General features: G+C 40.7%; 1 protein-coding gene and 1 long non-coding RNA gene across 2 annotated transcripts; one reads left to right on the forward strand and one right to left on the reverse strand.

Moving 5' to 3' along the window:
• Positions 1-644: 644 nt before the first annotated feature.
• LOC306759052 lies at positions 645-4518 on the reverse strand. Its single transcript, XR_013771409.1, has 3 exons — positions 4432-4518; positions 3397-3443; positions 645-2986 (listed from the first exon to the last, which is right to left on the reverse strand). It is a non-coding gene; the product is annotated as an uncharacterized lncRNA (long non-coding RNA).
• A 2407-nt stretch (positions 4519-6925) lies between these two features.
• irx5a (iroquois homeobox 5a) lies at positions 6926-9889 on the forward strand (the record flags this gene model as incomplete). The annotated part of the gene is made up of 3 exons (XM_079242332.1): positions 6926-7168; positions 8151-8556; positions 9180-9889. The coding sequence occupies 3 exons, from the start codon at positions 6926-6928 to the stop codon at positions 9887-9889; spliced, it is 1359 nt and encodes a 452-aa protein (XP_079098458.1).
• Positions 9890-10934: the final 1045 nt, after the last annotated feature.

The following is a 10934-nucleotide window of genomic DNA, read 5'->3' on the forward strand; positions in this document are numbered from 1 at the left end:
TTTTAATCTCCATGAAATCTTTTGTTGCCCAACAAATAAGGACCTCGTATATCAACGGGATGGCAGGTATCATATTTCAACCCTCTCTCTTGCCCTAATCCCAAGACAGGGGCCGACTGACACAGGCTGGATAGTTGGGTGGCAAAGCAGAGCAGAAACAAACACAGCCGTGGACAGAAAAGGAAATACCTCAGGGACTTTTCCGGGATTGCTGAAGAGGTAAGACAGTACCTGCAGTGCAATCCCTTCCAAATCTGCACCAGGTGTCAGGCATTAAGGGGAGCATCTCCGCTTTGGATTTTCGCGTCTGGCTCAATCATCCAGGGCAGTGTGTCAGATGTTGGACAAAAGAGATACTCTCCAAGAAGAACAGGAGGAAGAATACCTGCGACTCAGGACAGTATAAAGACTTCTGATGACAAAAGAAGAATATCCATCCTGTCTAATTAAAAAAAAAAAAAAAAAAACACCCTCACATGGAGGTAATTTAATTATTTCGCAGTGACTGACATCATTATTTGACATTTGAAATATTAAATCATATGTGAAAGTACTATCATGAGAATACAATATATCGCAAAGGCTTCACAGAGACAAAAACAAATATGGGAAGTAGAGCTCAACACTTTGACTTTTAATGAGTTAGGATAGATTTAGAAATACATTACAATGAATCCCATTGAGATTTTCAGTTAACTACAAAGACGACTGAGGACAGACTATTCCCTGTGTAATAATACAAAGCAAAGGGTGCTCTATAGGATGCGTGGCTCAGTATTAATTTTACACCCTCAATCATGAAGATAAACTCTAAATTGAACTGCTGCCTACTTCTTAGATTCAAGAAGTATTTTGCAAGAGCAGCTGTACTGAGACAAAACAGTGGTTGCAGACTATCCCAGTACCCAGCGAGGGAGAGGGACATGAAGCCATGTTGGCATCGTTGTTGCCACAGATTATACATGACACACCAAATAACGGGCTGATTGTGAGATATATAAATGTATCAGAGGCGGGGGAGAGGAAACTTAATAGCTCAGCATTGGGAGATGGAGAATGTGACCGGGCACGTGCGGAATGCAGAGTGGCAGGAGGTAAGCAGCAATCTAAATTTCTAATGCTGAGGATGTTTCCCATTCTGTGTTTATGAAACATGGCTACCGGGACTACAAAGGTAAGGGGATATGGCATCAAAGCCTGCCCTGACAAAAACAAAAAAGCAACAATGCTGCAGTGGAATGCACGACAGAACATAATACTCCACCTCCTCCTTCTCTGCTCCCCAAAGCAGTCTCATTTGATTACAGTGTAGCAGGCCCAAAAATCAACCCCTTAATCCCAGTTCTCACTCCCCACTGGTGTTGTGACTTGGAGGTAGAACACAACTTGCCAAAGTGGCAAGGGACGGAGTTGGAAAGCTGATGCTGACAAGGAGAATCTCTCATTCGGAGAACAAAGGAACTTGGGAGCTGGTAAGCCAAAGTGTCCGCAGCAGTGGTAGAGACCGGTTGTTGTCCTGAGTGTGGTGACTGAAGCAGAGACTGCATGTCTGATGACAGCGGGGCAGTGTATCGTTTACAGGCTCCCTCTGCAGAAGCTCCTTGCGTGTCCATCTCTAGCCGCAGAGTTTGCACTCTACTTAAGGCAACAAGAGTCAGGCTCAGCATTACAAGCCTATTAAAAGATACTTTTAATTATGCCCTGCTCTCCCGGGATCATTTCTTCTGTGAACTCTGCATTTCTTTGGCATGTGCATTTAAGAATGGCGCTACCAGAAGCATGTGTTGTTTTCTCCTTCCAATTAAAGGGCATGTTGACAGATTAAGGCTGCTTTTGGTTTGTGCTCCAGTAACGCATTTAGGGAAGATGATGAACAAGGGGAGGGGGGGTCTCAGAGAGAGAGAGAGAGAGAGAGAGAGAGAGGGAGACTGATAGGAGAGAAAAAGAGAGAAAGAACATGCACATGAACCCTGAGGGATTAATGTGTTTACATTACCTGGGCTGTGATCTATCACCAACCTCGTCAACTTCTATTATGCATCACATACATAAGCAAGCAACAGACCTGGGAGCCCCTGCAACTCACTCATACTATTTCAATTGGATTAAGTCAGTGAAAATATTTAGGGCACAGCTCCCACACTGTGGTTTTAGAAATTTGGGAGTCATTTGATTTATACATTGTATGACCCTACCTCTGCATACCTCAGCAGCTTTTATGTAGTATGGACTTATACTTATTCCTTTGCATCCAAGGCATTCTTAATATAAACAGTGCATTGCTATAGGTCTGGTTAGACATGGCCAGTAAGGCATGTAAACTCCTGAACCATCATTCACAAATATACAGGTACACATCAGTGGGAGAAATAGAGCAATGTGGAATATGCAAATTAGTTCTTCAAAACACTCAGTTAAAGGCATCTTGCATCACTGTGCAGATGCTGATAGCGGGGTCTGAAAGAGGGCTGCGGAAAGAGCTCATATTCACACTCAGGCTTCATAATATTCAATCAATATTCATTTACTCACTGAGTCTATTGACTTATTTCTGAAGTAGTATTTCAGGTCATCTGTCTTGTCATGGAAAAGGGTGAATGATCCCTTTTATTCCTTCACCTCATGGAAGGCAAGGAAAAGGGTCAGTTTGGATAAAGCCTATGGTTACATCAGTAAATAAATATTTTTGATAAAACACAGAAAAATCAATGGGTGCTTCCTGTGATCCATCTTGAGCGAATCAATCATCATCTGCACAGCTGGCAGTGTGGTGCAGGAGCACGGCGTAGCGGTGAGAGGGGGCTGCAATCTTTGTCTGATACCTCTCATTTTGGAATCACTTCTCATAATAGGGTCATCATTTCATCACTTAGCCAATCCAGGGGCCTGCCATTCAGCCTTGCGGGGATCATGGGGAGTGTGGGTGGGGGTATGGGTAGACAAACCCCATCAGGAAGAAACACACGCACACACTCACTCCATACATCTTCATTCAGGTCAATAGAAGAAAAAGAGATGACAAGAAAAGGGATCAGAAAATAGATTTGCTCTCCTGAAAGCCATATCAGATCACTGTGCTTTGAGTTAATTGTGATTTTCTTATAAGAAAAAAAAAAAAAAATCAAGTCATCAAACTGGAGCTGTATCAGTAAATGTGTAAATGGAAACGGTGTTAAAAAAAGAAAAAAAAAGAAAAGCTTTCTCTGTTTCAACCACTGTAATTACAACAATATAGAGTTTTCTAAAAGGTAAGAGGGGGAAATGGTCTGAACTTAAAAAGATGAACATTCTATTAGCACACGAAGATATGCATGACTAGTCTTTAATTATCACTTCAAAATGAGAATAAAGTGAATTTAGTCAAACTGTTCAATTATTGGGAGGATGGAGGAGTACATTTCACTGTCGGCTCGGTGACTCAAGAAGACTTCAGCATCATGGATCTGAATGGATTCAAAGGAAAAACAAGTCAGTCAATTCATATTTTATTATAGTATATATATATATATATATATATATATATATATATATATATATATATATATATATATATATATATATATAGTGAGATTCTGACTAAATTACTTGTACTACAAAAATTGAAATGCATTTAAGGTCTATAACACCTTAAAATAAGATCTAAGAATACAGAAATAAATTATTGCCACACAGTAATAAAAGTTAACCTTTGCTACATTACAGTTGTTTAGTCAAGTAACACAGTGCACATATGTTTAATCATTTAATAACTCTCGTTGAAAAAAAAAAAAAAGCAAGGTCAAAAATAAATTACATCCATTATTTGCAGCAGATCTCCCCAAAGCATTTGGAGCGAAAACTGTTTTGAATTTCAATTGGCTTCCAAGTGGCAAAAGCCCTCAGCTAATACATCAAAGAAAAATTGGTGTCAACTAATCGGTTTAGGACACAGATTTAGAATGGTTAAAAATCCCATGAATACTTCAAGCATTCTCCTGTACACTACTAAAGGCTTGGGAAGCGGCACAGCTGACCTTGTGCGCTCCAGAAACCTGTCCGCCACTCGACATTAACTGTTTAACACATCCAGCCGCGCAATTAGTCCGCCACAACGCATAATGTTGTGTAATAATAGCCTCTATATCCAATTTAGATTACACTTGCTCCCTCAGGCATTTTAAGTGGCATGCATCATCTTTCATTCACTTCCTCTTAGCAAAGTAAAGCCGTTTTCATGCGTCAAAAGCGAGGTCGTTCTTTCAAGGAAAAAAAATAGAAGAGGAGAGGGAGAGAGGAAGCAGGACGCGACAAAGTTGGAACGATGGAAAAAAAAAAAAAAAAAAAAACTGTATATAGACTTAAAACCAAAACAGTATAATGCGATGACAGGCCACTTTTACGCATCAAAAACCACATTCCCAAACGCGCAAATGAGCAAAAAACTGTACTCACCTCCACCTCCTCCTTTATCAATGCGCTGCTGAGAGGCGGTAGCAGTTGCCATAGCCCTACACCTATTAAAGGCTCCGTGATCTCAAATTATGGGTCCTCCTCCTACTCAGAGTGACTCTGAACAAAAACGTTTTTAAGGAGGACACATGACACACACCACCTCAACCTTGGCACTGCAAACTTACGTAAATAAATAAAAATAAATTTGACAAAAAATCATGAAGCAATATGTTAAAAAAACAAAAAAAACAAAAAAACAAAAAACAAAACAGCTTTTCGAATTACCAACAATATATAAGGTTTATATAACACAACTGTGTATGTGCATATTATGAGAAGTTCGTGCCATGACAATTTAACATTTTGAAAGATTTTCTGAGGCGAAAATTTTGCAGTGTCGGTTGATTGTCTAAACTAGTGACTATGAACCAGGTCTCATGGTATCAATTTCATCTGCTCAGGCTGTCCTGTAAGGCTGCTTTGTGTATCCATCCTTTTTTTCCAGCTCCCTCTCTTTCTCCATGCCTCTCTTTTCTAAAGTCTGAGTGTGCTCCCACTGTACCGGCGTCATCATTCTTTGCTCTCTGGAGCTTTTGGGAGCGTAAGAAGCACGTGACAGTGTGTGCACACACTCTTTAGCAGCGCCTACAGCGATCCCTTTCGGCTTATCTGGGACTTGAACTGTAGAGTGAACCACCAGAATGAAAATGGCTTTTAGATGTCTGAAATAATGGGGGTGGAGGTTGGGTAGGTGGGGGGTGGGGGGGGGGGGGGTAAAAATATTTCTAAAAAAAGTGGCCATTATTTTTATGGCACTTGTTAACATAATAATAATAATAATAATAATAATAATAATAATAATAATAATAATAATAATAACAATAATAATAATAACAATAATAATAATAATAATAAATAAGTCTATATTATGAACTCACAAGTAATATACAGGTATTTAACCTATAAAGTCTGAGAAAGTAAGTGCTGATAACTGCATTAAATGCTATCAAGTATTTCAGAACTGAAATGTATCTGCGGTGATCAAATGAGATTACAGCCACTAGTCCAGGCGGATTTGGTGTAGTTGGCACTAATCTGCCCTGGCTTGAGGGTTTATGACTTTTTGAGTGCGTGTATCTTACTGGTTTATTCCGGGATCCATTGCAAAAACTATTTTAGCCTCCGCTACAGTCAATCAAACACAAACGACGACCCGTGGAGCCACATTCATATAAACAAAACGTCTAAATCGCTGCTGTGAAAAAAAAAAAAAAAAGTTTGTTAACTCACAAAATAAGAACAAAAAATCTATCTTGATTCAGTTGTTCTGTTCGGCTGAGCGCAGTTTGCGCCATCTTACTTTTACTTTTCAGTCGGCACGTATCTCACCCATACACCCTCAGCTGGTGTTTAAAAAAAGAAGAAAAAAAAACAAAACAAAAAAAAAAAAAAAAAAAAAAAAACATCGACGTGAGTGTTTGTAATCCACGGAAACCTCTGCTGCGGATTTTTTTTTTTTTTTACACACGGCGCGCATTACAGTATCAGCTGAATTAACCCACATTAATAACATTATTTATTTATTTATTTATTTTCTTTAGGTTGCGCTCACAGAAAAGAACAACAACAACAAAAACATAATAAAAAAAAAAAGAAGGGAAGCAGTGTAGCACCTTCTTAATTCCTGCTGGTATCTTGCAAACCCATATCCTGGCATACAACAGCCGATTTGTTATTGATCAAGTGTGAAAGTGAGTACTTCTATTTGGAAGAAAAAGAGCAAAGTTGAGAGTTGATAGACTCGCATGACGTCGTCATCCAAAGGGGGGCTGCCAGGCGCACTTGAGGCTTACTGCAACGAGCCTTGTTAAAGAGGAGAAAAAAAAATAGAGAAATAGAGAATGAGAAGGCTTGTTAGTTAACGCGAGAAAAGGGAGGGGTGAGGAAGAAACGGGGAGAGAGAGAAAGAGAGAGAGTGTGTGTGTGTGTGTGTGAGAGAGAGAGCATGGGTTTGGGCAGGGCTGTGGTTACCCAGCATAAGCTTGCCTTTCCCTTTGGTGACTACACCCCGAGAGGAGGAGCGTGGTGTGCAGCGTAGTAGGCGCCAGGATCCTCAATTTCCAACTTAGCATCTTGGCAGGACATTTTCCCAAGCAAAGCCCCCCGTCCGACGGGTAAAAAAAAAAAAAGAAAATAATAAAACAATAAACTTCTGCACGGGCATGAGAGCGACGGTGCAACTCAGATAAGGGAGCAGCAGAGAGACGCAATCTCCAACGGAAAGTAGCTGGCTGGCAACGACCAGAAACCATCCACCCAACACTTCAAGTCTCTTTATTTCAACAGTTTTGCCTTCACTGTTGTCATTTCCAAGCGGGGGTACGCTGCGGGTCTGCAGACACGCAGCTCTATGCCCTCCGACAGCCGCGTATGAGAAAATAAAAGAGCGGAGAAAGTGCGCAAGTTAAGTGGCTTACACTCTCCGGGCTCCAGCATGGCGTATCCTCAGGGCTACTTGTACCAGCCGTCCGCCTCTTTAGCTCTATATTCATGCCCCGCGTACAGCACCAGCGTTATATCTGGACCCAGAACCGAGGAACTTGGGAGATCCTCTTCGGGATCTGCGTTTGCGCCGTACGCCGGATCTACTGCGTTCACCAGCGCTTCGCCAGGCTACAACTCCCATTTACCTTACAGTGCAGACGCAGCGGCAGCGGCAACATTCACCTCATACGTGGTGAGTAAAATACTATCGATGGATCAGCCTTATTGGATGTAAGATAAACGGATTTCAAAGTTTTGGTTGTTTGCCTATTCGGAGGCAAGCTATTTGGAAGATATGTGCGTCACTTCAGGACGCATTTAGCTAAGATTACAGAACAGAAAACATGTTCAGCAAACAAGCTTCTTTTTTTAAAAAAAAAATAAAAGCCTTCTGCTAACACGAAAATTAATTCAATTTCAGAGGTTTTTGTAGGAGAATAGGAAACGTCATTACGAAGTCTAGGCTCGTCGGAGACTAGACCGCCGTGTGATGGCAGCTCTGGCTACTAAAATCATTGTTTCTTGCAAGAAAAAAGACAATTTAAATATCTAAGTAGATGCCCTCGCTTCATATAACTTTACCTTTGAATTGTGTATAAAAAGCAAAACGCGGCTTTTTTTTTTGTTTTGCTTTGCTTTTCTTGTAGTTTCTGGTTGTCATGTTATCACAGGTCATTCAAACTGGCTTTAAGACAAATAAAGACAGAAACAAGGACAAAAACAAAACAAATGAAGGGTAATTAGATGGTATTCAAATTGAAACTGTGACAAAAGAAGATCACATGACGTAGTAAAAAATAATAGAAACTCAAATAGAGAATAAAAGGAAAGGTTGTAAAAGAAACAAATCATATTCAGTTTAAAACAGCTTCAAGCACTTCGGACTTGAACTGCTGGATTATGATCAGTATATTTGTGTGTGTGTGTGTGTGTGTGTGTGTGTGTGTGTGTGTGTGTGTGTGTGTGTGTGAGTGTGCATGTTTGTGTTATGGTGCGCGTGCATGGGTACGCGTGTAACTGTGTGTTTATGTTTGTGTGCCGTGACTCCTCAGCTTGACCACTTTACAAAAAGCTACTTTAGGAAATAGCAGGACTTCTCACATCTTTATTTATTTTTGTAATTCATTCAAATTCTTTCATTTATTTCTTATTTCTTTTTATTTTTCTAATAACAGGGTTCTCCCTATGATCACACCACGGGCATGGCCGGCTCAATAGGATACCACCCTTACGCAGCACCCTTGGGTACCTACCCTTATGGTGACCCCGCATACCGTAAAAACGCAACCCGGGACGCCACCGCCACCCTGAAGGCCTGGCTCAATGAGCACCGCAAAAACCCTTACCCCACCAAGGGAGAGAAAATCATGCTGGCCATCATCACCAAAATGACCCTCACGCAAGTCTCCACATGGTTTGCCAACGCCAGAAGAAGGTTAAAGAAAGAGAACAAGATGACCTGGACTCCCCGGAACCGCAGCGAGGACGAGGAGGAAGACGAGAACATTGATTTGGAGAAAAATGACGACGACGAGCCAAGCAAGCCTTTAGACAAGGGAGACTCAACAGACACAGAAGCAGGTCGGTGTTAAAGGGGGGGGGGGGAATCATCAATTTTTCATCGCAGTCGTTTCCACTCAGTGCAAAATTGATTGCTGGTTAATGGTGGTATATAATTTATAATGGGACAATTGCTTTAAATAATAATCACCTTGAACTCCTGTCGTTTGATTTCTCGGGGGCTGAAATTGCTGGTGACGCACAGTGTTTAGCAGTCAATTTATCTTTAACTACATAATAAGGATGCAGCTTGTTAACTGGGCCGGGAATTCAACTGGGCTTGCTAAACACACACCTAACCCCTCGATATTTTATTAAACATGCAAAATACTTTTAGAAATAAAAATGATGGTTGTAATTCCAACTGGAAATTCGTACAACAACGTTTTTTTTTTAACAATCGGCGAAGAGTTGATTCACTTTTTTTCTTTAAGCCTGGCACACACGTTTATGGGGGAATTTATAGCATACCCTAAATGTGGGGGGAAATGAGTATAATAGGCTAGTTATTTTTATATATCTAATTTTTTGTGTAGCTTTGTATTCACTTTACTTGAGATCACATCATACACTTGAGAGTTTTCACAGCAATTCAATGTTACGCTTATTTGGCACTAATTCTATTCTCTTTATTTGTGCTCTAGATCACAAAATACTGAACCCAGGGGACATAGGCTGTGATAGATTTAAAGAAGAGAGCCATGGCAAAGATATGGATGCCCTTCTGAGCGATTCGGAGTTAAAAGACCAAGAGGAGCGGACTACAGAGTTGCTGCCGGATTCCGCAAAACCAACCACTTCGTCTCCTTCCGCGGTCCCCCGGGGGAACCAGAGCATTGCGCAACAAGACAAGCCGTCAGATTTGAGCCACGCACCAAGTGTGGTGACCAGTAACGTCACCTCTGTTATCCACTCACCACCTTCGGCCCCTAAACCTAAACTTTGGTCTCTTGCGGAGATCGCCACGTCCTCAGACAGGTGTAAAGGCAGCGTCGACGCGTCACAGGCTTGCCCCAGTTTGGGTCAGAGCGCTGTGATGGGCACCAACGCGTCTCCATCACGGTCCTCCCCTCAGTGTCCGCTTCCCAGCAGCACGGTCCTGTCCAGGCCTCTGTACTACACCTCCCCTTTCTACCCCGGCTACACGAACTACGGTGGCAGTTTTGGACACCTCCACAGTAACCACGGCTCGGTAACCACGGGTTCCACGGCACATTTCAATGGATTAAACCAGACTGTGTTAAATAGAGCAGAGGCTTTGGTAAGGGAGAGCCAGAAAGTCAGAAGCCAAACGCAGGTAGATCTTTGTAAAGACTCCCCTTATGAACTAAAAAAAGGTATGTCAAATATTTGAATATTTTCCACTCAATGCGGACTTTTTATTTATTATTATTATTATTATTATTATTATTATTATTATTATTATTATTATTATTATTATTATTATTTGTGGTTGCATTAAAAAAAAGAGAAAAAGAACAATGATACAATTCTGAGAACAGTTATTTTCTGAGTAAATGCTTATTCTCAAATTTTTAGTTTCTGAATGGTTAATCCTAAATGTAACAAGGATGGTCGTAATCGCTGCAGCCGCTGAGTCTATTTGTATTGAAGACTAACATGTATATTTAATGTAGCATTTTTGTATTTAAAATGAACAACACATTATCTTTGAAGTAAATTATGGAGAAAAAAAATTCTTGTGCAGCGATTATTTGGGGGAACAGCTGGCAGTGGTGTGTCGACAGGACTTGAAGGGCAGTTAATATGTGAATTTTTAATTATTTTTTGCACAATAACACATAGTAAAAAGTTTTTTTGGGTTTTTTTTTTTTTTTTTTTTTTTCAAATAGCAAAGCATTGGGAGTTCAGACACTTGAAAAGAAAGAGTCTGCGTTGAAGGCTGTTGCAATATTTAAACAATGAGAAGGTTCAGGTTGGTTTTGTTGGTGATATATTCAGAGGGGGTTGTGTTCTCTCTCTCTCTCTCTCTCTCTTACACACACACGCGCGCGCGCGCTCTCTCTTTAAAATCCCCCAAGGAAAGATTTTTCCTCCTGTTTGGTCGTTTCTAAAAGTGGATATTGATATGATAACACCGAAGTGCAGTCATTTAACTCAATTACCTATCGTGTTTTATGCAGAGCAATCAGGTGGTGAACTCTGGTAATGAGCTCGATTTTATGCCAAATTTAGATCTCATTACTATTTTCAAAGGCGTGGCAAAATTGTTAAAAGGGACGCGACCATGCATTTAAAACATACTGCCCTATTATATATCATTAATGGAGTCTATTTTTTTTTAATGGCACGTTAGATGTGGATGTTTGGAGCGAAGGGAGATTGTTGCCTTGCATGCTGCCGGTACAGAAAGACACTTGGAGTGTGTGCAGTCGGTA

Source organism: Telmatherina bonti, assembly GCF_933228915.1.
Source record: "Telmatherina bonti genome assembly, chromosome: 1".
Lineage (NCBI taxonomy): Eukaryota > Metazoa > Chordata > Actinopteri > Atheriniformes > Telmatherinidae > Telmatherina > Telmatherina bonti.